The sequence below is a fragment of the Pseudochaenichthys georgianus genome, chromosome 4 (assembly GCF_902827115.2).
Source record: "Pseudochaenichthys georgianus chromosome 4, fPseGeo1.2, whole genome shotgun sequence".
Classification (NCBI taxonomy): domain Eukaryota; kingdom Metazoa; phylum Chordata; class Actinopteri; order Perciformes; family Channichthyidae; genus Pseudochaenichthys; species Pseudochaenichthys georgianus.
In genome coordinates, this window is record NC_047506.1 from 3,446,926 (window position 1) to 3,472,897 (window position 25,972).

At 43.7% G+C, this 25,972-nt stretch overlaps 2 protein-coding genes across 2 annotated transcripts in view; one reads left to right on the forward strand and one right to left on the reverse strand.

Moving 5' to 3' along the window:
• Positions 1-24,469, reverse strand: part of gabra5 (gamma-aminobutyric acid type A receptor subunit alpha5) — a 35,490-nt gene extending 11,021 nt beyond the window's left edge. Inside the window, exons 1-2 of the mRNA XM_034081220.2 lie at positions 24,391-24,469; positions 7,034-7,177 (exon numbers count right to left, since the gene is read on the reverse strand). Coding sequence (XP_033937111.2) covers positions 7,034-7,177; positions 24,391-24,448 — 202 coding nt within the window. The 5' untranslated portion in view covers positions 24,449-24,469. The remainder of the gene's footprint in view (positions 1-7,033; positions 7,178-24,390) is intronic.
• Positions 24,470-25,640: 1,171 nt separating this feature from the next.
• gabrb3 (gamma-aminobutyric acid type A receptor subunit beta3) overlaps positions 25,641-25,972 on the forward strand; it is a 10,385-nt gene continuing 10,053 nt past the window's right edge. The window contains exon 1 of the mRNA XM_034081221.1: positions 25,641-25,668. Within this exon, the coding sequence (XP_033937112.1) occupies positions 25,641-25,668 (28 nt within the window). The remainder of the gene's footprint in view (positions 25,669-25,972) is intronic.

The following is a 25,972-nucleotide window of genomic DNA, read 5'->3' on the forward strand; positions in this document are numbered from 1 at the left end:
GTAAAGCAACCTGATCTGAACTGCTTCATGTTGTGCATACTTAGTGGCAGTTGTCAAAGAATTACTCAGACTTTTGACTTAAATTAACGATGGAAATACGAAATTATAACCATACTTTTTGCCCTATTTGGAAACGGAAAACAACAAGTTATAAAATAAATGTAATTTAGTGGAATAGAAGTATAATGTATCTCTTTGAATTTAAAGAGGACATATTCTGCCCATGTTTAGGTTCATAAATGTATTTTGTGTCTCTTCTGGGACATGTCTCCGTGCTTTAATGTTCAAAAAGCTCTTTATTTTGCCTGTCTTTTCACCCTCTGTCTGAAACCAGAGCCCAGCCTGCTCTGATTGGTTAGCTGGCCAGCTCTGTTGTGATTGGTCAACCGCTTAGAGATGTCCTGCACCCTTAGGCCCCGTCCACACGGAGACAAAACCGATTTCGAACCGAAGTCGATTTCAAAAAAGTCTTCCGTCCACACGGAATCGGCTCAAGAAATGTGTCCGTCCAAACGAAACCGCTCGAAATCGCAGGATACGCTGTAGTACATATGCCGGGCCTGTAAGTGGCGCTGTACTTCCGCCACAAAAATTCACCAAAAGCAGCAAATAAGACCCCCCGAGCATGGGCATAAGGCATAAACAAACAAACCAGGTAGAAGATGGCGGATATTGTTGCTGATGGTTGTAGTAGAGGAGCTGTAGATTTTGCACTAAAATCTGTATCATGGTCAGTAGCGTCTGGAGCACGAACGCAACCCTGTGATCCGCCATTGTTGTTGTTGGCGAAACGCATCAACAATGACACGGGTGTGAGCAGGAGAGGTGGGGAGAGGCGGGGCTATGGCGTCATCGATTCAGGAAAATATCGTATAGGGGGTACACACGGAGCCGCAAGCGTTTCGTCTCCAGACTTACCCACTTTCGGAGCCGGTTTCAAAGTTTATCGGTTTCGGTGGCTCCGTTTCGGCTTCGTGTGGACGAACCGTCTATACGATAAAGAACTTTAGCGGACACAACTGAAATCGTCTCCGTGTGTACGGGCCTTAGCCTATCACATACAATGTGTTGGAGCGCTAGCTAATAGGAGCACGACTGTGTACTGGAAGTAAACAAAGGAGTTTAATGATTTGATCAACTGCTGCTGGATATCTTGACCTATAATGATGTGCTTGGTTGGTATTTGATTATTTGATATTTGTAAAGAAGTATAAAGTAGAATACCATTTCAATACTCAGATAAAGTACCTCAAAAGATTACTTACTTGAGTAAATGTACTATATTACTGTGTGGCCTATTTCAGAATCATATATATTAAGTAGCATTAAACAATTTTAAAGTACTAAACTAAATGTTGTGGTGACACGTTATTGGACATAATTCACCTCTCTTATTGTGTTGCCACACGGACCCTTTAGTGGGAACACCTGGAGAGTTAGCCCTCATTCCTGCTAGCTCGTTAAGCAGAGCAGTTGATGTGTTGAGCTCTCTATACTTAATGGATAATAAAGATTGGAACTCCGTTCTGAATACACCGCCTCCGACTCCCTTTTCCTGGCGCTACACTGGTGACCCTGACGTTTCCGAGAAAGTTTCCGGAAAATTAACGAGCATGGCTGAACGCGATGTGTTCGTAAAGCTGCCGGAATTCTGGGAGCACGCCGCGGAGGCATGGTTCGTACATGTGGAGGCGCACTTCGTCTGCCGACAGGTCCGTGACGGGGACCTGAAATACTACCATGTGGTAGCAGCGCTGGGCAGCTCTACGTCGTCCAGGTTGGTGGGATTCATCGCAGCCCCCCCACATCATGGCAAATATGAGGCGATTAAGGCCCTTCTCCTTAAGACATTTAGCTTATCTGCTAAGGAGAGGGCCCGCCAGTTACTTGACATTCAAGGCCTAGGAGACAGCAAGCCATCTCAGCTAATGGAGAACATGCTAAATCTGCTAGGGGGGGAAGATCCCCGGATTTTATTCACGGAGATTTTCCTGCGTCACTTGCCTCCCCGGGTCTAGACGGCGCTGGCCAACACGCCTGTCACGGAGCCGCGTGCCTTGGCTGAGGAAGCGGATCGTTTTTTCCTGGCTACACAACAGCCCGGTGCAGAGACGTTAGCCGCGACGCGCAGCAGCCCATCTGCAGTCAAGACAGCATGGCGGGGGCCGGACACGGCTGTGGCGAGCCGGCATGGAGACACCGGAGAGTGCTCTTACCACGCACGTTTCGGGACAAGGGCGAAGAAGTGCATTGCTCCGTGCAGCTACAAACCCCCGGGAAACGGAGGGGCCGGCGCTCGGTAGTAGCCCTGAGCGTCGGCGGCACGTGCAGGCTCCTCTTCGTCAGCGACAGCGATTCGGGGAGCCTGTTTCTGTGTGACACGGGCGCTCAACGGAGCGTAGTTCCCGCGTCGAGTGAAGACGTCACCCGGGGAGGGCACGGACCGCGATTGACGACGGCTAACGGCGGTCCCATTCGCACGTACGGCGTGAGGCCTATGTGTTTGTGCATCGGAGGACAGCGTTTCAGCTGGGATTTTGTGACAGCGGACATTTCTTTTCCCCTCCTCGGAGCGGATTTTTTTGTGTGCTCATGGACTCTTAGTGGACGTTCAGAATAGGCGTTTGATTGATGCCTTGACGTTTTCTTCCCTCGTGTGCACACTTGGCAGCGCAGCGTACGACGGGCTGTCGGGCTCGCTGTCAGGGGCAGACACGTTTCTCAGACTGTTGGCCGAGTTTCCAGACCTGTCGCTGCCCACCTTCTCTGCGCTTACCACTAAGCATGGCGTGGAGCACCACGTCACTACCGAGGGGCCTCCTGTCTACGCCAGGGCCCGGCGGTTGAACCCTTCTAAGCTGGCTGTGGCGAGGGCGGAGTTTGCAACCATGGAGCGCCTGGGCATTGTCCGCCGCTCTGACAGTCCTTGGGCTTCCCCCCTGCACGTCGTCCCCAAACCGAACGGCGGGTTCCGCCCGTGCGGGGATTACCGCCGACTCAACGACGCCACTACGCCTGACCGCTATCCAGTGCCGCACATTCAGGACTTTTCGGCGCATCTGGCCGGTACAGGGGTGTTTTCCAAGGTGGACCTGGTGCGTGGATACCACCAGGTGCCCATGCACCCCCTGGACATTCCCAAGACGGCAGTGATAACACCTTTTGGACTTTTTGAGTTCCTGCGGATGCCTTTTGGACTCAAGAATGCCGCTCAGACGTTCCAGCGCCTGATGGATTTGGTACTGCGGGACCTGCCGTTTGTGTTTGTCTACCTCGACGACATACTCGTCGCCAGCGCTTCAGTGCAGGAGCACCTGTCCCACCTCCGAGCCCTTTTCACGCGGCTCAACGAACACGGATTAATCATCAATCCTGCAAAGTGCCAGTTCGGGGTGTCTGACATTGATTTCCTGGGGCACCGCGTCACCTCTGCCAGCGAAGGTGGAGGCTGTTGCGGCTTTTCCTCGCCCGCTCACAGCCCGGTCGCTCCGTGAGTTTCTGGGGATGGTGACCTTCTACCACCGTTTCATCGCCCGGGCCGCACACATCATGCGGCCGCTGTATGAAGCGTTGAAAGGCAAGACCCCCGTCCAGGCGATCGACTGGACAGCAGAGGCGGACGTCGCTTTTGCTGAGGTCAAGACCGCGTTGGCTCAGGCGGCTTTGCTGGCACACCCATCATCTACGGCTCCCATTTCCATCACCACGGACGCGTCGGACTACGCGGTCGGCGCAGTGCACGAGCAGTGGGTGGAGGGCGCTTGGCAGCCGCTCGCCTTTTTCAGCCGCCAGCTGACGCCCAGAGAACGCAGGTACAGCGCCTTTGACCGAGAGCTCCTTGGACTTTATTTGGCCGTGCGGCACTTCCGTTTCATGCTGGAAGGCCGTGAATTTACGGCGTTTGTCGACCACAAGCCGCTCACCTTCGCCATGTCAAAAGTGGCGGAGCCTTGGTCGGCACATCAGCAGCGGCAGCTTTCCTACATATCAGAGTTCACTACGGACATTAAGCACGTGGCTGGCAAGTCGAACCTGGTTGCTGATTGCCTCTCCAGAGTCGTCATCGGTGCCGTCCAGTTGGGCCTGGACTATACTCGCATGGCGGCGGACCAGGTCACAGATCCCGGCGTCCAGGCTCTGAAGGTGGAGGGCGCGGGGCTGCGCTTGGAGGACGTAGTGTTCGGCGACGCGGGCATTACCCTCCTGTGTGACGTTTCCACGGGCCTGGTGCGGCCTGTCATCCCTGCCAGCTGGAGGCGCTCTGTGTTTGAAGCGGTGCACGGCCTATCACACCCCGGCGTTAAACCTTCGGTGCGCTTGGTGGCCGCGAAGTTCGTCTGGCATGGGCTGAAAAAGGATGTGAGGACTTGGGCCAGGGAGTGCGTGGCTTGTCAACGCGCTAAGGTGCACTGCCACACGAAGGCCCCGTTGGAGCGTTTCCTGGTGCCTGAGAGGAGGTTTGATCACGTCAACATTGACCTGGTTGGTCCGTTGCCTTCCTCTCAGGGGTTTTCCTACCTCCTCACCATGGTGGACAGAACGACCCGTTGGCCGGAGGCAGTTCCGCTCGTTTCGACATCAGCCGCAGACGTTGCCCGGGCCTTCATTGCAACGTGGGTTTGTCGTTTTGGCACCCCGTCAGACATTTCCTCAGACAGGGGCTCTCAGTTCACGTCCGAGCTCTGGAACGCTGTGGCAGGCGGTTTGGGGGTCAAGCTGCACAGGACTACCGCTTACCACCCTCAGGCTAACGGCCTCTGCGAGCGCTTTCATCGCTCCATGAAGGCGTCCCTCAAGGCGTCCCTCAAGGCGTCCCTCAAGGCGTCCCTCAAGGCCGGCCTTACGGACGGTAACTGGGTCGACAAGCTGCCCTGGGTGATGCTGGGCCTAAGGACCGCACCCAAGGAAGATCTGCAGTGTTCTACAGCGGAGATGGTCTACGGTCAGCCGCTGAGAGTTCCGGGGGATTTCCTCCCAAATGCATCAGCTCCCTGGTCTGCCACGGCCCAGCGAGTTTTTCTGCGTGACGCAGCGGAGGCTTTCGCTCCAGTCCCGACTACTCAGCACGGTGCGCCAGGGTCTCAAGTTCCCGCGGAGCTACGCTCAGCTGGGCACGTCTTCATCCGTCACGACGCACACAGAGGCCCCCTGCAGCCCCCTTACGACGGACCTTTCCGGGTTTTGGAACACGGTGAAAAACACCTGGTGGTCGACATGGGCGGTAAGGCTGAGCACGTCTCGGTTGACCGGGTGAAGGCTGCTCACTTGGACGTGGACCGGCCGGTGGTGCTGGCTCGGCCGCCGAGACGGGGCCGACCCCCGGCTTTGATTCCTGTCAGGGAGTGTGGACCTGTTGTTCCGGTCCCTCCTCTGTCAGGGGCCGCACGGGCGGAGGTCGCTGTACCGACTCCGGTGCGCAGGTCTCGTGGGGGCAGGCGGATTGTTCCTCCCCGCCATACGGATTTTGTTTACACGTGAATTCTGGGGGGGCTTGTGTGGTGACACGTTATTGGACATAATTCACCTCTCTTATTGTGTTGCCACACGGACCCTTTAGTGGGAACACCTGGAGAGTTAGCCTCCATTCCTGCTAGCTCGTTAAGCAGAGCAGTTGATGTGTTGAGCTCTCTATACTTAATGGATAATAAAGATTGGAACTCCGTTCTGAATACACCGCCTCCGACTCCCTTTTCCTGGCGCTACAATGTACTATTAACCATTTCTTAGCCGTACATGTTCCTGTACATTATGACCCCCCCCCCTCCACTTTGTGTACATTACAGCTCTAGAAATGCCTCCCCGCTGATAAACTCTCCAGCAACAAGCGGCAGAAAATGTATTATCATACTTCTTTATACAACACAATCCAGCAGATGCCTCCCCCCCCACCTCCCTTGACGATGCCCACCCCCCGGTCACCACTCATCAGCCAATCACAGAGCTTGACGTCACTCAGTAAAAGCACAACTGATGGGCCTGCGTACAGATTAACCCTGCAGACCTGGGGGCTCAGACTGAGGATAAGTGATTTTTTTAGCCCCCTCCTCCGCCCTAGAGACAGCTGGCTATGTGTGGGAGGCTCTCTCAAATCCTTCCTTCATTGTCTCTATCCAACTAAAATATATATATATATATTCTTCTCACAACATCTTTGGGTGGCACACAGTGTAATGACTCAGAGAGGAATACTAGGGTGGAGGCTGGGGGGGTTAATAACTGGTGTAAGGGAAATAATGATAGATAAAAAAGATAACACCAGGGGTCTAACTAACTAACAAGGCATAACTACAGAAATATTATCACTTGATTTTTTCATAATTTATGGATTTATGAATTATGAATTTGTACTAAGGTAAACGTCAGTCTTCCTAAAGCTATTTTAGACCAAGAACCATTTACCCCCAAAAAAATAGTACCCACCCAACTCCCCAAAAACACAATGTGACCACGCTAGTTCCTTTAAAGCCCAATATTAGCAAACTTTATCTTAGCTGTGGTGACGTGAAGTCATGTGACCGTGCTGAAGTTCCTTTTATAGCCCAACATTAGCCACCTTTAGCTTAGCAGTGGCTGCGTGAAGTCATGTGACCGTGCTGTAGTTCCTTTTATAGCCCAACATTAGCCACCTTTAGCTTAGCAGTGGCTACGTGAAGTCATGTGACCGTGCTGCAGTTCCTTCATAGCCCAACATTAGCCACCTTTAGCTTAGCAGTGGCTACGTGAAGTCATGTGACCGTGCTGCAGTTCCTTCATAGCCCAACATTAGCCACCTTTAGCTTAGCAGTGGCTACGTGAAGTCATGTGACCGTGCTGTAGTTCCTTTTATAGCCCAACATTAGCCGCCTATAGCCTAGCAGGGGTAACTTGATGTAATGTGTAAGTATCATAACATTGGTTTGTCACAGATCTTACTTCCTAAAACAATCCAAAATCAAACTAACTTCAGGGTCGGCCAACACAAATGCGTGATCCCTACAAAACCCTCATATTTGATCAGAGGCCTGTTCTTTAGTGTCCTCTCGCCTCACTGTACCTCTGCTGGTGTAGATGTCCTCGGTCCCTGCGGTCTGTCCGATCAGATGGTACTGATTGAGGCGAGACCCTTCCTCGGCAACAACCACAGACTTTGCTGCTCCCTGAGTCCATGTGTAGACCACCTCCGACACCGGATAGGCATCTATGAAAACAGGACAAACAGACACTTACTGTATGAGTTCTCTTGAAAAGCAGTTAAAAAATTATACTTTTATTTCAATTATCAAAAGCGATAATGGCAAACATTCACTGGCTGCATGTGAGGGTTTGATTTTAGCAATCAACATTAGTGGAAAGGCTCTCATAGTTTCTCATATACTGTACTTTCTTTTTTTTTACTTTGATTACATTGAGTATTTGCATATGTATCTGTTATTTAAGTAAGATTTTGAGTGTAGTACTTTGACTTGCAACACATATTCCTTAATACTTTCAAGAAAATGAAATTAAAGCTTTAGAGTCACACAAATACTATTATCTCCAATTTGGAATATTTAGTAAAAAGGTTTTCTTTTATTCTAGAATGTTTATTAAAATGCCAATAATATATATTGAATGTATTGAAGTGCATTAAAGATCACCAAATTGTACATCAGATTTTACATTTACAACCCTAAATGATTCCAAAAAGGGTGAGAAAGATGCTAATCCCCAAATATCTCCGGATGTAAAATAAAGTCACTTGGGATAAAAGCTTCTGACAGTGCAATGTTACGTGGCGGATCAAATCAAATTCATTTCCTGATTTACAACAAACACGGGGGCTGAAGCTGGAAAAGGAGTAATTTCCCTTCAGCGCAGAGGCTTGCATGCTTCCTATATTAATTGTATGTTCTACTTTGACCTTTTGTTGTGACTTCCTCTCAGGCAAAGATGAGTTTGATAGAATGCAATTATGTAAGAGTTGTGTTTTTAGTCATGTTTTCAGGTGCAGGTTCTCTTGGGTTATATTTGGATGCCTCTGTTAACTCTGAATTCATTAAACCCCTTACAGAGACTCACCGCTGAGCAGATATACTCACATAGTTCAGTGACTTTTTACAATTTGGCATCCGGTTGTCCATTCAGATTTGGCAGATTAGGAAAATGTAAAACAAGTAGCATGCTATGTGACAACAAGGAGCTAAACAAATAAGTAGTTCCTGAATAAACTTCATCATCCTTCATCCCTTCTGCACTCAAACTTTTAAATTCTTGAAAAGGCTTTTAACTTGATTATTTATTTATTTATTTATTATTGTGATGCTTTGAACTATTTATAGTGTATTATTATAATTATCCACATCTGTGCTCCCGGGTATATCTGTGTGTTTTCTTCTTGTATGTTCCTGCCTGTGTACATGACATAAGCTGCTGCTCATAACCAATTGCCCCTTGCGGGATTAATAAAGTTGTTGATTGATTGATACAATGATGGTCAGAATTACATAATATATGTGACCTGAAGCAACTTTAAGGCTTTGTGTAGTTTAATGAAAACTAAGTTGTATGAATCTGCTGTATCATCAACATCAGCGTTATTCAGTCTCAACTCAGTTTCTAAATTAAGACAGAAACTACAGACGTCCTATTACTTAGAAATGTATTATAGATAGTATATTAAAAAGGGAGGAAGTCAATGTGACGTCATCCAGGGGTTTGAACCGACTTGTTTTCATGGAACTAAAAGTGACATTGGAGTATAGAGCTATGTATGACCAAATTGCTGAACAAGACGTTTTAAATTGACCAACATTTTCCCAAAAGTAAGAAAAAAAAATAGACAACGCTGTGATAGAAACCTGTCAATCACAGGTGACCCCAACTTAAAGCATAGCCTGTTTCATAGACTTCTATACATCCACACAGGGCCGATTCTAGCCAATTTGATGCCCTATAGGCGAGATTTTAGCTGGCGATAAGCCAACATCCCCCACTTTCATCACTTACAGCGCCCATACAGGGCAAATTAAAAGTGTAACCGGGGTGAAAAGAGTGTTACCTTGACTTAATTATGAATGTTGTTACATCTAGGCCGAAAATTAGGATGAGTACCAACGGTCAAAAATGTTTTTTTCCCTCCCAGAGCTATCAGCGCAGCACCCCCCCAGATCTGGCGCCCTAGGCGACCGCCTATGTCGCCTATGCCAAAAACCGGCCCTGCATCCACACATTTAAATAGAACTATGGAACTATATCAAGATCATGCATTATTCAAGAACATGTTAACTAAGGTAGTTAATAGAGTAAAAGTGAAAACAATTGTAATTTTCTCATAGCCCTCGATAGATCTATACATTTAAAGTAAAAGTTACATAGAACATATAACATAACATAGAACGGCAGATTGAGATCATGAACTCATAATGAAAATGTTAACTGAAGTTATAAATAAAGTAAGAAGCAGGGACATTTTCTCATAGACTTCTATACATCTGCTTATCTTTCTTACAGTGCAGACGCTTTTCTGCTTGCTCTTGCCTCTGCTTACTTTTTATGCTGATTTTCCTATTCTTATTCTCTGAAAACTTTGAGCAGCGGCTCCTGGACATTAACTTATCACTGGGACAGTTCATCTTCGTAAATAGTGGGAGGGTTTCAGCCATATTTCAACATTTTTACGACAACCTCAGTCTTACAGTAGCGTGGCCTAGCAACAGCTAAAGCCTGGTAGGCTACTGCATGCTATTTAGCTTAAGCTAGTTGGTAGCAAAATGCCTCCGTTCTCTACAGATGACTTCCACAAACTTCTACAGAAGATGGCTGTGTTGGAAATGAAAATGCAACGGTTGGAAGTTAACGTGGAAGTGAATGGACTATGTTGTGGGAATGACACCACTTTACCAGTGTTGCAAAATAATGGAAAAGGGTATGCTAACTGACAGCTAGTTAGCAGCTACAAGGATTCCAGGAGGGCTGTGTACCGGGTAATACATCTACAAGTGGTAGTCCTCCCTGGAACTCTCTGGGTGCAAAGCCTAAGAGTAAATCATTTCCATGGGATTTGGGAGGACGGATAACAGGCAGAGCCCAGCGCTCTGAAATCTGTGATGCGACCGGCTGGCCTGCATTGTTATCACCCAGGAAGAGCGCCTCTTCAACCCCTATTCATACTAGGAAACAGCCGTGGACAGCTGCTAAAGGGAGAACTACAAACAATCCTCCTAAACCACCAAGTGTGCCAATCCAGAACAGATACGCTCCGCTGACCGAGAGCCGGAGATCTCTTTCTGATGACCTGGATAACCTGTCCTCTTCACACAGCAGGGTAAGGACTAATAGCTACTCCAAAAGTAAAAGGCTAGAGGGAAAGCTAACGACTGGGCCTGAAACTCTGATTGTGGGTGACTCTGCTGTAAGAGATGTAAAAGGTCTGTGTAGTAAGAACAACACCAAAGTACTCTGTTTTACCAAGATGTGGTCTCTGACTTGGCTGAGAAGATCCTGCATATTGGGGCTGAACATCCGACTGTGAAGAATGTGGTACTGCACATTGGAACAAATGATGTTGTGAAACAACAGTCAGAAGTGCTGAAAGAAGACTTTAAATGTCAGCTCTCTAAATGCGGAGGTGTTCATCAGTGGCCCTCTACCGCCAGTCAGAAGAGGAGTGGAGAGATTCAGCAGATTGTTTACACTGAACACCTGGCTTTCAACTGTCTGTACTGACCATTCTGTCCATTTTATTGACAATTTTAACTTTTTCTGGGATCGCAGACATCTTTTCAAGGCAGATGGAGTTTGTCTGAACAAGTCAGGAGTGAAATTGTTTATCTCTAACATATTCAACTGCCTACGTCATCAATCTGTTCCCTCTGCCAAGGACAAGCAACAAGAGGAATCAAAACAGGAGAAAGACACAACACATCGCGCAGACAACCCTGAAGAAGTATCACTGCACCCGCCTGAGGAATGTTCTGATTATAGGAGACCTATGAGACACATGGAGGAGTCTCCACTGCCCGTCACCCTCCCTGTCAACGCCTTTGAGGATACTCTTCATTCATCCCCCAGCTCTCTCTACTCTCCGCTCACCCTTTCACCCTCGCCCTCCCCCTGGAGTTCGATGACCACATGAAGGCGACACGCAGGGTTGGCAGCATGTCCTTTACCCCCGCCCCTCAACGACGACCACCAAAATCACCGAAGCAGAGACGCGCACCATCTCCCCCGGCTTCATCTCCATGCCTACCACAATCATCCAAACCAAAACAATACAAGGAAGATGGAAGAAGATTTCCAAACCCCCCTTTCTACAGTGTAGCCCTCACACTGCCCTCCTATGATGAGAGGAGCAGGGTGGTGGGTCCTCCCTCCCCTTCAAAGCCTGATAGGGATGTGTGTGTACAAAACGCTGCAAACTGATATTTGCTGAGTCCAGGCTCAAGGGCGTATGGCACTCTGAACTCTTTCCAGGACATGCCGGGGCCCTGCCTGCCTATAGCTTTGCCGATATCTGTGTTGATAGGTAATAGATTAAGAGCGGTGAATCATCTTAGATACAGGAAGCGCTCAAACGTTTGTGTGAGTTTATCTAATTTAGCAGTGATTCCATGTCAGCCACAGCTTGTTACAAAAAACCTGAATGATAGTGTGTTTAACGAACTTAAACTAGATGTATTAAATGTCAGGTCTTTGGCAGGAAAAACATTTTTGTTCAATGATTTTATCACTGAGCACAATCTCGATTTTATGTTTTTAACAGAAACTTGGATTGAACAAAATAACAGTGCAGCTGTTCTTATCGAATCAACCCCTCCCAACTTTAGTTTTATGAGTCAGGAAATAATGCAAAAGAAAGGTCGTGGAGTTGCTATTCTGTTCAATGATTCCCTTCAATGCAGGAAGACATCGTATGGAAACTTTGCTTCTTTTGAATATGTGGCCCTTCAGCTGAAATGCTCCTCTCGAGCTCTGTTCCTAAATATCTATAGACCACCCAAATACTGTGCAAGCTTTTTTGATGACTTTACTGAACTGCTGTATATAGTGTGTATTGACTTTGACCGTCTAGTCATTGTTGGTGATTTTAACATCCATGTTGACAACCCCCAGGACAGAGGGGCAAAATAACTGTGTTCTTGATAGCTATGGACTGACTCAGCATGTGACAGAGCCCACGCACAATAAGGGGCACACTCTGGACTTAATTATCTCAAAGGGTCTGAATATCTCTAAGGTTGTGGTGACTGATGTTGCACTCTCTGACCATTCCTGTGTTTTCTTTGAGAGCTCTATTTCTGTTCACAAAAATGTTCAAAAAGAGATAACCACAAAGTGATATTTAACTGAAAATACTAGGGAAATGTTTACTCAGAATTTTTCTTCCACACTTGCCCCTGCTAACATCTCAGTAAATGAGCTAGTAGATCATTTTAATTCAAAAATTCAAAATGTTATAGATGCCATTGCTCCAACTAAGGTAAAGGAAGTGTCTGGCAAGAAAATATCTCCATGGAGAAAGGCCATGACCGTGAAAACATAAAAAAGAGAATGTCGAAAAGCTGAACGCAGGTGGCGAAAAACAAATCTCCAGGTTCACTTTGAAATCTATAAAGAGAGACTTGGCCTTTATAATTTGGAATTGAAAAACGCACGACAATTGTTCTTCTCTGACATCATTACCAACAACAAAAACAACGCACGTGCCTTGTTTGCTACCGTCGACAGACTAACTAACCCCCCAGTGTCAGTAGCCTCTGAATTTCTATCCACCAGGGCGTGCAATGATTTTGCCTTCTTCTTGAATGACAACAATTCAGAAAATCAGACGAGCAGTCAGTGCCTCTGCATCAGGAACAGCAAAGGTGTTGTCTCTGTGTCCACTTAACATCAATTCAGACATCATGACACAATTCCATCAGATTAATGATAAAAACCTAGAGGACATTATACAACTTCTGAAATCTTCCTCCTGCTGCCTTGATATTATTCCAACAGGATTTTTCAAAGATGTTTTGCCTTGCATGGCCTCAGATCTACTTCATATAGTAAACAAATCTCTTCACTCAGGTATTTTTCCACAGGCCCTGAAAACTGCAGTCATTAAACTTCTCTTAAAAAAGAATAATCTAGATGCTTCAGTAATGAACAATTACAGACCCATATCAAACCTGCAATTTCTAGGTAAGTTGTTTTTCAACAGTTGAGTAATTTCTTGCATTTAAATAACTGTTTGGATGTGTTCCAGTCAGGCTTTCGTCCAAACCACAGCACTGAGACTGCTCTTGTAAAGGTCTTTAATGACATCCACTTAAACACAGACAGTGGCAGAACTTCAGTGTTAGTATTATTAGATCTCAGTGCTGCGTTTGACACTGTTGACCACAACATATTACTCGACCGACTGGAAAACTGGGTGGGACTTTCGGAAACAGTTCGAGATTGGTTTGAATCCTACTTAAAGGACAGAAACAACTTTGTTTCTATAGGTAAATACACATCTGAGTTGACAAATATGACATGTGGGGTTCCTCAAGGCTCCATCTTGGGGCCTCTTCTCTTTAACATCTACATGGTACCACTGGCTCAGATAATGAAAAACAACAAAATAAGTTACCATAGCTATGCAGATGACACACAAATGTACGTAACAATTTCACCAGGAGACTATGCTCCAATTCAAACACTGAGTAAGTGCATCCAGTCATTTAACAAATCAATGACTGGATGTGTCAGAACTTTCTCCAATTAAACAAAGATAAAACTGAGGTAATGGTTTTTGGATCCAAGGCAGAACGTATAAAAGTTAGCGCTGAGCTTCAGTCTGTAATGTTCAAAACAACAGAAAAAGCCAGAGATCTAGGTGTAGTCATGGACTCTGACCTGAGTTTCAACAGTCACATTAAAACAGTTATTAAATCAGCCTACTATCACCTAAAGAATATATCTAGGATTAAAAGACTAATGTCACAGCAGGATTTGGAAAAACTTGTCCATGCTTTTATCTTCAGTAGACTCGACTACTGCAATGGTGTCTTCACAGGTCTCACTAAAAAATCTATTAGGAAGCTGCAGCTGATTCAGAACGCCGCTGCTCGAATCCTCACTAACACTAAGAAAGTGGATCACATCACTCCTGTTCTGAAGTCTTTACACTGGCTTCCTGTGTGTCAAAGAATAGATTTCAAAATACTGCTGCTGGTTTATAAAGCTTTGAATGGTTTAGGCCCAAAATACATTTCTGACCTCCTGCTAAATTATGAACCATCCAGATCTCTCAGGTCTTCAGGGACTGGTCAGCTTTCTGTCCCCAGAGTCAGAACTAAACATGGAGAAGCAGCGTTCAGTTATTATGCTCCAAACATCTGGAACAAACTCCCAGAAACCTGCAGGTCCGCTGCAACTCTGACTACTTTTAAATCCAGGCTGAAGACTTTTCTTTTAGTCGCTGCTTTTAATTGAACTATTCATATCTTAGACTGCACTGTAACTTTTATCCATGTATTTTTTCTTTTAATGTTTATTTTATTAGCTTTTCTTTTTAATGACTGATTTTAAATGCCATTTTCTTAATGTCTTTCATTTTTTGTAAAGCACTTTGAATTGCCTTGTGTTGAAAAGTGCTATATAAATAAACTTGCCTTGCCTTACATTTAAAGTAAAAGTTATTGTGATGCCTTATCGACAAGGCTACATGAAACTGGAGATTGAGACCATGAACTCGCTAAGATAATGTTTGCTTAGGAAGTCAATCAAGAAAAGTGAGAGGTAAGGAACAATTCTCATAGACTTCTATCCATCCATACATCCAAAGTTGTTGTAATACCTTGTGGACCTTGTAGGCTACATGAAAAGACAGATTGAGCTCATGAAATTAATAAGAACATGTTTGCTTTAGTATTAAATCAACAAAAAGTGAGAAAATGGGTTATTTTCTCATAGACTTCAATACAATCAGTCTTTATACTGTAAAGACAGTTCATTGTTGTTATTCGTCAGTTCCCAAGATGTTTCTAGCTAAGAAATGTGACTTGTTGGATGTGACACACATGACACATGACATTTGACCCACTTTGCTTCATTACACAGAGATTAAGTTGGTGTCACAGCTAAGAGCTCGTGTTTGGATCTGATGTAATCACTAGAATGCATCACAATATGCAGATGTTGCTGATGTTATGTGTGAGTGTTGGCACAGTTTCACTCACGGGTGTTGACCTTTTAGCTTTGTATTTAAGTTGCCTGTAAACTGTTGTGTGTGAAGTACAACTGAGGGACTCTAGTGAAGTACATGTACTGTACCTACAAACATCGATGAGGTACTTTTATCTGAGTACTTTCATTTTATTCTACTCATTCTACTAATATAGTACTTTTAATTTCAGAACATTTTGTTGACAGCTTTCGTTGACTTTACAAACCGCTGAAAACAAAGTACTTAAAATTAGCGCCACTTTTACCAGCTAAAATAAACATACTCTTGCATCAACTAAATATATTTATATACGATATGTGCTTCTGAAACGGGCCATTATGCATAACGTGTACTTTTGTAACAGAGTATTCTTATGTTTTTATATTGCAACTTTTAAAACGTTGGAATATGCTGCTGATAGTAAACTGTCAATTATATTCGCCACTTTATATATTGATTTTGAACAAATTATTATTTAATTAATCCAAGTTTATGTTGAGAACGAACCCTGTGAAATGCAAAAACACTCACTCATACTGTGCTGTACATGCCGTAGATGCCCATAATCTGTGTGTGTGTGTGTGTGTGTGTGTGTGTGTGTGTGTGTGTGTGTGTGTGTGTGTGTGAGAGTGATTTCTGTCCAATCTAACAGCATTGCATTAATCCAGCAACTGTGGTGTTAGAAGGCAGTCATTTAGATTGACCCCCGTCAGCCAGTCTGTGGATTATCGTCTGAAAGACACTCCACATTGTCTCAAATAAGTCTTTGTTGAGCTGCGTGACGTGAGCACATGAATCTATCTTCTCTTAGGAGCACAAATGACTTTTGTATATTATTAAACAAATACGGCAAAAGGTATAAGAGGATACCCTAATGGTGAAATGTACGGTGTTACAACAGCAAAGGGGACAAAGAAGAACATTATGATACAAGTATCTTTACAATTAATGTTTCAATGTGTACTTAACTTAAAAGCTGTGCACATATTTCTACAGTGATAAGAACTGACCTGTAGGAATGGGTCCTAAAACTCCAAATAAGATAGCACTTCCTGTTTCCATCTTTTGGCTTTTTAAAGATGCCTAAAATAGGATTGGTGGTTTATACAAGTTTAATAATTATCTTCTGTAGTAAAACACTGGGTAATATCAAGCTTTTACACATCTTAAAAATAGCTGTAGCTAACAAGTGTCTAAATGAGACTACTCGACGACATCATGCAGAACTTTAGCCGCCTTTAGCTTAGCGGCGTAACACAGTGAAGTCATGCTACGGTGGATAGCTATGTTGGTAAATAGGCAGTTATGATGTAAAGCATTATCATATTAGGTGACCATAGACAAAATATCTGATCCTTTGTTTACTGGTACTCAGTACAAATTGTTTTGCAATTTTTTCAAGTCAGAAGTATTGCTGATGATCACAGGAAGCACCATTTTTTGTGATGAGAAATTCTCAAAAAAGCTGCAAAAGCAATATCACAGGCAAATCAATGGGCCCCATAAACAGATATGTTTATAACGGACACTGTACTAATTGTATCAAAGCAGAGACTAAAAAGACTAAAAGAGACCTTAGATAAATCGGAATGAACCAAAAAGATATCTCATCGTGTGTCTATTTCAGTCAACTAAATGAAATAAATGTAAACAACATGATAAACCCACTAGAACACCATTACTCAAACCATTAGGGTTAGGGTTACTGCTTGTGGCCAGATTTACACTAGCAGCTGATAAATATTTAAATGTGTTTACCCTTACTCTAACCCTAGCCTTAACACCAACACTATCCTTTAAATTGTCACATCTATTTACCAACACAGTTTGCAGTTGTTGTTGTTGTTGTTGTTGTTGTTGTTCACAATGTTGTATTCCCACAGGGTTTCCAATTATGGTTAGAGCGCGGAAACTCACTATTCGAGAGCAACAACCTCTCAAAGTTGTTCTGTTGCTCTTCTGTCTTGAGTCGCTCCAGTCTTGTGTTGAGTTTTATGTGTCATATAAACTGACTTTGTAAGAGATTTGTGTGGGCTAGCTTCTCACTAAAATTGCGAAAGAATGAAAGAAGGTGGATGTTTTAATACGTTAACGTAAAAATCTGTTCAGTCACTTCGGTGTCAATATCTGAAGTAAAGAAAATAGTCTCGTCTTTGAAGGTTTGTTTTAACATCAGCCAGCTGTAAACTGTGATATTTGACCTGCAGAAACATGCAATGCTGAGAAGATAAACCCCTTTGAAAGGTTTCCTTGATGTATTAAGAGTATATTGAGCTGGGGAACACAGGACCCTGGAACATATCTACACACGATGCAGAGTGTGTTCTGCAGAGAGGTGATTAACCATCGGCAGCAGAGGAAGGTCTCTGCAGAAAGCCTGCAGAGTGCTGTCCATTAGCTCAGAGGATTAGCAAAGGGTTAATGCAGTGGAGAAAACGGGAAACACTGCAGCCAGCAGCGTAACTCCTACACTTATAACCCTTACAATGTACTTTTACTGGGACATGGCTTTTAATAGAACAATCTCTGATCAATAAAGAACATCTCATTGCTCGCTAGCATTGTTTTTGTTGGATATGGAGAAGTTTACTTTGATGTTTCTTGTGTAATAGATGCACTTGAAGTTCATAGATCTTTAGATTAAAATACAGCACAAACACGTCTAAATACATTTTATACAAACTCAAAGCTAAGAAATATACATGTAATTAGTGTTGAAATGTAACTAAGTACATCCACAAAGTACAATTTTGAGGGACTAGGTTCATTTAGTCGAGTACTTTATTTATTTAAGTACAGTTTTGAGGTATTTGGACCTTACTTGAGTGTTTCCATTAATATTCTAAGCATATTCCTGCTTCTTTATACTTCTAATCCGCTACATGTCAGAGGGAGCTATTGTATTTTATACTCTCGTAAACAAGTTAGATACCATTGGTTATAAGAAAGTATAATGTAATGCTCATACTTTGGTTCTTTCCCACATATTTTCATAACTGATAATAACATTCGATTGTATTGGTCCGTCTTATGGCGCTTTTCCACTGCAGCATGGTTTAAGTGGGCTGGGCCAAACCAGGCCCGCTTTTTTTTGCTTTTCCACTAGGGGTAGTTCCGGCCCAGGGCTACTTTTTCACCTTTTTTCTGGCCCTCCAAAAAACGAAGTTCTTACCGGGCCAACAACCGGGCTGAGTATGCTAAACTAGTGACGTAAACACTCTCGACTGCTGAATGGTCAGAGAGAATCGCTGGCAAGGGGGCTACAACTAATTGTAATACACGTTTCAAAACGATGCCGAAGTAACAACATACTGATACCGGTCTGCAGACAAGACGGCAGGTGAAAAACCTTTTAAAATGTGTGTTTTCTAAATGGAGATTGGCTAAGCTAACATATATGCTCCGTCCACACTCACAACAACGGCCTACAGACATAAATAAACCAGCGACTGTATTCGCCATGACACAGACAGTCTGTGGTTTGTACTTGTTTAACTTTTGTCTAGTTTCTGAACAGATATGAGGAGCTGTGAGCTCTGAGTGCTAACAGCTAACGGCTGATGTTTTGGTTTTGTGGTTCGCATTGAAGATGACGTCACAGCAGTTTTACGCAGCGTCGCTCCACCCACCGAACAGCCGATCACCCTGACCACACTGCGTTACTATAGTTAATACCCCGATTACTAATCTGTAATGGAAACTCAGCATAAAGTGAGCCTGGTCTACCAAGGCCTAACCATACCGTACTAAGCCGTGCTAGGTCCTGCAAGTGGAAAAGCGCCATTAGATACAGTTTTCAAGTTTAAGGTCCATAAATGGTTTTTGGCTTTGTAAATACAGCAGGTTTACAGTCAAAATGTGTATTTCAAATGTGTATGTTAACCAAATGTCCAGAGAATTGGCAACAAAATTAGAATTCATGCACGTTTACAACCATGATGTTTCCATTCCACCTTGGCATGTTTTGCTTTTACTGATGCACAAACCTTTTCACCTCAGCAAAGTGTAAAAACATAAAAGCCAAACAAAGTTGTTTTTTTTTCTATTTTCCCTCTCCTAATAATACATTGCTTTGGAAAACTGGTAAACCTAGCATCTCTGAAACAAATATGACATATTCCCCTAAAGGATAAAATACATATTCTAAAAATAATTCCGGTATGCACATTCTTACTTTTATGTAACTTTATATATATATTTGTATTCCGTTACTCAATATCGGATCAGTGCATCCCTCATTTAACTATCTATCCTTAAATTCCAGCAGGTTTTTCTGGGTGAACCGACCTCAGATAGCTCCCCATGAGGACACGTCAGTGCAGTCTGAGTTAGTTACTGTGAGCAGAGGGAGAGTGACCTAAGCATGTGTGGGAGTAGCTTAAAGACACATCATGGCTCTGCCTCACAGAGAGTCCAGATTACCCTCGACACGTCAGGAAACACCTCAAAGATTATCTTAAACCTCCATGACTGGAGATCCCCAGATATTTCTGAACCACTGGAGCTGTGAGAGGCAACCTAACCAGCTTAAACTGGACGGGAAAGGTTCGTTTAAAAATGTATTCTGTTACAACCACTACATTCTTGTAAAACCGAATCAGTAACCTAATCCATGTACCACAATAAAAGAGGGGTGCAATCCTTAAAACTGGAAGCACCTGAATGTGTTTTTTATTGTTATCCTGAAATAAGGTCTGTGGTTAACATGCCCGACATTCCTGCCCTCCCCCAATAAACACGATTTTTATTATTTATCAAAATTTAAAAACATAATTTTTTTTAATTATAAATAAACTGTGAACTTTTATGCTACAATGTATGTGATGTCAGATAGTAACTAAAAAAAAAAATCGCAGGCTACCACAAATAAATTCATGTGTCTGTTGTGATTTGTGATTCTGCCGCCTATTCTGGATTTGTTTATTGTTTATTGTGCATTCTGTCGACTCCCATTTCTGTTTGAATTACAAAATGGACATCAGAAATTGTCTTAAAAGGTCTAAGGATTTATTAAAAGGAAATAGCGATGAAAGAACTGCAGCCGATGCAGCTGCTGGCGACTCTGTATCTGGATCTGGATTAATACTGAGCAGAACCCAGAGGTATCACGCTCAGTGGGGGATGGATGATCCCCGCTAAATGTCTCTTAAAATTTGCCGGAAGCACTCCACGGTTTCTGCGATGACAGCTTCTTCTGGTAGCAAGTTCCACTCTCTGATTGTTCTCGGAGAGAAGGAGTATTTAAGAGTGTCACTAGTTGCGAAAATTCGCTCGAAGTTCAAAGAGTTGGCTTTGCGGGTTGCACTTTTTCTAACTGGCTCTAGGTACATTGATGCATCAATGGCTGAGATGTTATGGACAATCTTGAAGAAGAGAACCAAACGAGCCAATCGCCGCCTTTCACTTAATTCCACCCAGTTCAACCGCTTGAGCATTTCTGTGACACTGCTGTCCCATTCATAATCTCCAAAAATGAATCTTGCACCTCTTCTTTGTACTGATTCCAGGGCATCACTGTCTTTATCAGTGTAGGGGTCCCAGAACGAGCTGGAGTACTCTAGTTTAGAACGTACTAGGGCCACAAAAGCTGTCTCCTTCAGTTTCTGGGGACAGCGTCGCAGGTTCCGGCGTAGGAAGCCGAGCGAACGGTTTGCCTGTGTTACAATTTGGCCAATGCGTTGGCCAAATTTCAGGTTGTTATTATATCTACCGCAAGATAAGGCTGGTGGGTCACCTCTTTTAACACCTGGCCACATAGAGTATAGTTTTTAATGTGCGGGTTTGTTGATCTGCTTGTTCGTAGGATGTAGCACTTACTAGTATTAAAGCACATTCCCCAAGTGTTAGCCCATTCCTGAAGTCTAGTCAGGTCACCCTGTAGGTCTTCTTGGTCACTTCCATTTTTAATAGGCCTGTAGAGCAGGCAGTCATCCGCGAATAACCGCAATGTAGATGCTACATGTGACGGCAGGTCATTAATGTAGCATAAGAATAGCAATGGACCCAGCACAGTGCCTTGTGGGACACCAGAGTCAACGTGAACTGTACTTGATTTCACCCCTTCTACGACTACTTGTTGGCTTCTTTGCATGAGAAAGGTTGTGGTCCAATCAAGTATTGGGCCGGTTATACCCATGTGGGCCAGCTTTAGCAACAGGTGCTTATGTGGAACCATGTCAAAAGCCTTTGAGAAATCAAGGATTACAACTTGTAATTTCTGGTCATGATATTTTGCCAGGTCATGCATTGTGACTAGGAGTTGCGTTTCACACGAATGGTTTTGTCGAAATCCATGCTGGAACGGGGTGAGGACATTATGCCTTTCCAGGTGATTCAACAGGTGTTTGCAAATGATGTGTTCCAGGATGTTTACAACATACTACTGTCAGGGAAACTGGTCTGTAATTTGCGGCAGTGTGCCGGTCCCCTTTCTTGAATATAGGCGTAACGTTTGCCTGCAGCCAGTCATCGGGTAGATTTCCTGTTTGCAGTGACTGCGTGAATACCCACTTGGGCAGTGGGCCTATTTGGGGGGCCAGCATTTTGAGTATACGATTGGGTAGACCATCTGGGCCGCTAACCTTGTTGATCTTAATATTTGCCAGTAGTTTGGTCACTCCTTCAGTCGTGATGATCAGGTCTTCTATCTGCGGGGCTGGATCTCGTGATATAGAGGGTTGGCTACCATCATCCTTAGTAAATACAGATTTTAATTGTTTGTTGATGAGTTCAGCCTTGTCTTTGCCCTGCACCCTGCACCTGCCGTTGCAGCAGCAAGCCTTAATGTCACAAGCTTGACCTCGGCAAACCCCGGGGCTGAGTTAGCGAGCCCAAGCCTTGACTCATCAAGGCGGCCGCCACCAACGCTGTCCTCTGAGGCACAGCTCCTTGTGCCCCTACCATCACCACCTGCGTTGCCACACCCTGTACCACCTCCTCCTCCTCCTCCCCCTCCTCCTCCTCCTCCTCCTCCTCCTCCTCCTCCTCCTCCTCCTCCTCCTCCTCCTCCTCCTCCTCCTCCGTTCCGGTGCCTCCACTACAGACGCTACCTTGCAGCACATCAACAGGTACTATTGGGCCAGCAACCGCTCAAAGACCAACAACAGCCCCAGATTTTGGGGTTAATAAACCCAGCCAGGTGAAACTGGATCGTAATCCAGGGAGATTGTTTTCTGGAAAGAAGCGCACTTTTGCCACTGCATGGTACAACAACAGACCATGGCTTGAATATTCGTTAAAAGCAGACACAGCCTTTTGTTTCCCCTGTAGACAGTTTAAAGTAAATACGTCTTCATCTGATGCGGCTTTTACTGTCAAAGGTTTTTGCGACTGGAAACACGCATTACAGACTGATAAAGGACTGCTAAGGCATGCCGCATCAAAAGAACACATTTCATGTGAGAGTTTTTGAGAGAGAGACAGATACGCGAGGAAACAAATAAGGAAATTAGTACTTTGGTGCAGATCAGCTGGCACGGAACCGTTATTACGTGTCAGCTGTCGTTGATATTATAGCTTTTTTAGCTGTCAACCAACTCCCTCTCAGAGGTGACCACGATTCACTCCACAGCATGTCCGAGTCAGACAGTGGGCTCTTCCTATCGCTGTTTGAGTATACGCTGCAGCACAAAGATGCAGAGTTGGCCAAAATAATGGAAAGCATTCCCCACACAGCAACATACACCTCTCACGACATGCAAAATGCCATAATAGAACTAACAGCAGTTCATCGTCTCCGTCTCTACTATTTCTCTCCGAGTGCAACGATAAGGAAGCTGCCATCCTTAACCAGTGTGCCTTGCTCGTGATTTACCAGTGTTTGTGCTGCCACGCACACAATGTTTCAAAAGTGGTTTCTATGTTGCCCTTTATTTGTGGATGTATTTGCGATAAGTGTGCGTCTTTGCGCAATGCTGTTGGCCTTGCTGTTTGATATATATTGTGCCGCAGGCCCGCAGCACATGACGGCGTTGTGTGCCCTCCCATGAAAATCATATGCCCTCCCTTTAGATTTGTTCTGGCGCCGGGTCTGGTGGTTAACACAAGCTGAAGAAATGTTAACATTCAAATACGTCAGTAAATACCCCACTGGAGAATTTAAAAACAGCGGTTACTAACAAGTGTCTTAATAAAACGACTAAACGTCATCACGGCCAACATTAGCCGCCTTTAGCTTAACGGTGGTGACGTGAAGTCATGTGACCGTGCTGTAGTTCCTTATAGCCCAACATTTTTTTTAAAGTTATTTTAAAAAAAATGTAAAAGTTATTTCATTACGTCTTTTCATTATATATATATTATATATTTATAATATAGTTACAACTGGCCCTTTGAGTGCAACCTTTATGCGAATGTGGCCCGCGATGAAATTGAGTTTGACACCCCTGCTGTAAGGAGATACAGTTACTTTTTTTTGTACCCTTATCTCCTTACATGTTACTCCCCAAGGACGACACAAGTGTGGTTGGCATGTGCAAGGTGTGTGATTTTAGAGGTTACCTTGGTGCTAAATATAGGTTTGCTGTACATGTGTGCGTGTGCGTGTGCGCGTGTGTGTGTGTGTGTGTGTGTGTGTGTGTGTGTGTGTGTGTGTGTGTGTGTGTGTGTAGCTGTTTCCATTCTGTTCGTTTCACATTTATCCCATTAAATGAAGGCGAGGCTGTGAGGCTGCAGGAGAGCGGCTGACATGTTGATTAATGGTTTAATCAGCAGCAGTGTGTTTCTGCACGGCTGTGTCCTGCACCGACACAACACCATGTTACACCTGAGAGACACGCACTGTCACACACACACTACCTACACATACCCTTACACACACTGCATGGATAGAGACAGTAAACTCACAGCTGAAACTGCAGTATTTAGATCAAAACCAATCAGGAAGAAAATTATTTTTTGTGAGCTTTTGGGCTATTTCGCTCCCATAACATGTATTGTTACACACCAGTGGAACAAAAAAAAACATTTTGTCCATGTGCGTAGATTACCTCTTAAAACCACCCAATGATAGTGTCACATGTTGCCTCATTTGCATATTTAAACATTACCTTTCAGAAAACTTGTTATATAAAAAATAATGAACTTAAAGTCAGTTATGAACTGGGGTAGTTTCATGGTGATATATATTAGTGTGTTGTATCTCTCTCTTAGAGTGTTTGGTGACACTTGTTACACCAATTGTGGATATTAAACATGTCTCTGCGTTATTTAAAGCTACTGCTCAAGTTAAGTTTACTCACAGCTCCCGAATTTTAGAGGACAAGCGTGAGCGTCCATGGGGAAATCCTCAAGCTGCATGGGGCACTCTGCAGCGATCGTGAGTCTGAGGAGAGAAGGAAGGAAGTGTCTATTCGGATCCACATTATCATTGTGGCTACATCAATGCTAATCACAACAAAACAACGATCAACAAAATCATCGTGCTTTCAACCATCGTTAAGCCAAATTAACAATCAAATAATTCCTCAAGAATTAATAACACACCTTTACTGCAAGTAAAACGTATATATAATGTGATATCAAAAATAAGTCCTTTTCTGAAATAACCTTACATTTCATATATCTATCTAATCCTGCACAGTCAGACTTCCTAAGAAATATAGGGTGTAAAAGATCAAATAAATCAGAAATAATTTATTGCAGATAAAAAGCGTATAGGCCTACCTATAATTAAAATGAATGGAAAGCACAGGTTATTAAAAATATATATATAATATGCAAATGATAAGTAGTAGTATTTACAAAAGACTGAAAATATAAAGCAGGGGTGTCAAATCTACGGCCAGGGGGCCAAATGAGGCCCCACACATGAAACTAGTGCTTGTCTTATATTGTACATCTTATATATAAGACACATCAACAAATATATTACACGTCTTAAAAAGCCACATTTTCTAATACATTCAGTCAATTATATTTGAAAACATTATCTATAAAAATCTTACTTGAAAAAAAAGAAAGCCCAATCACTTGTTTGCAAAACAAGCTTGAAATATACCCTTCCTATTTCCACTTATTATAAAAAATTAGAGGCCTCTGTTTAAGTAATTAACTGCCAACAAAATAAATGATCTTGAGAGCCTAACTTAACTCATGAGGCAACATACCTCACCTCTACTGAGAGGCCCAGCGGTCAAATATTTTTGGCCCTCAGTGAAAAAGTTTGTACCCCCCTGAATTAAATTGTTAATTGTACACAAGTGTATATTTCTTACAATTATTGTTCTTATTATACATATTGTTTTAATTACAATTTAAATTCTCTGCTAAGGGAGAATTCTACATTCACCCTTTGTGTGTCTTACACCTTAACTCATAGTATATATCATCATGATCACCACTTGAACAGATGAACACACTCTGTTATTATATATGATTTCTTCCATTTGCTAAATGTGTTTACATCCACTAACCAGTGAAAAGCATACGTCTTCATTAGTGAGTCTCAGAGAGTTAACAGCAGTAAAATGTAATTTATATTTTAGCTGTCATGAACTTCAGAGCCAGCAGAGGGACCCGTGAGTAATGAAATGATGCAACACTGTGCAAAAAGGACTTTGAGAAGAATTTAAGAAATCATTCGAGGATTATTTCATGGAGCGAGGCTGCCACCTGTCTGTGGGAGGGTTATAAAGCTTTGAATACAACTTTATTGGAAATAAAACAAAACAAAAGAGGTCATGTAGTGAGTGTAGAGCATAGACTGTGTTGAGCATGGATGTATAATAAGAACGTAGACAGGGAAGACTTATCAACTGCTGCCCTCTGCTGGACACACACACACACACACACACACACACACACACACACACACACACACAC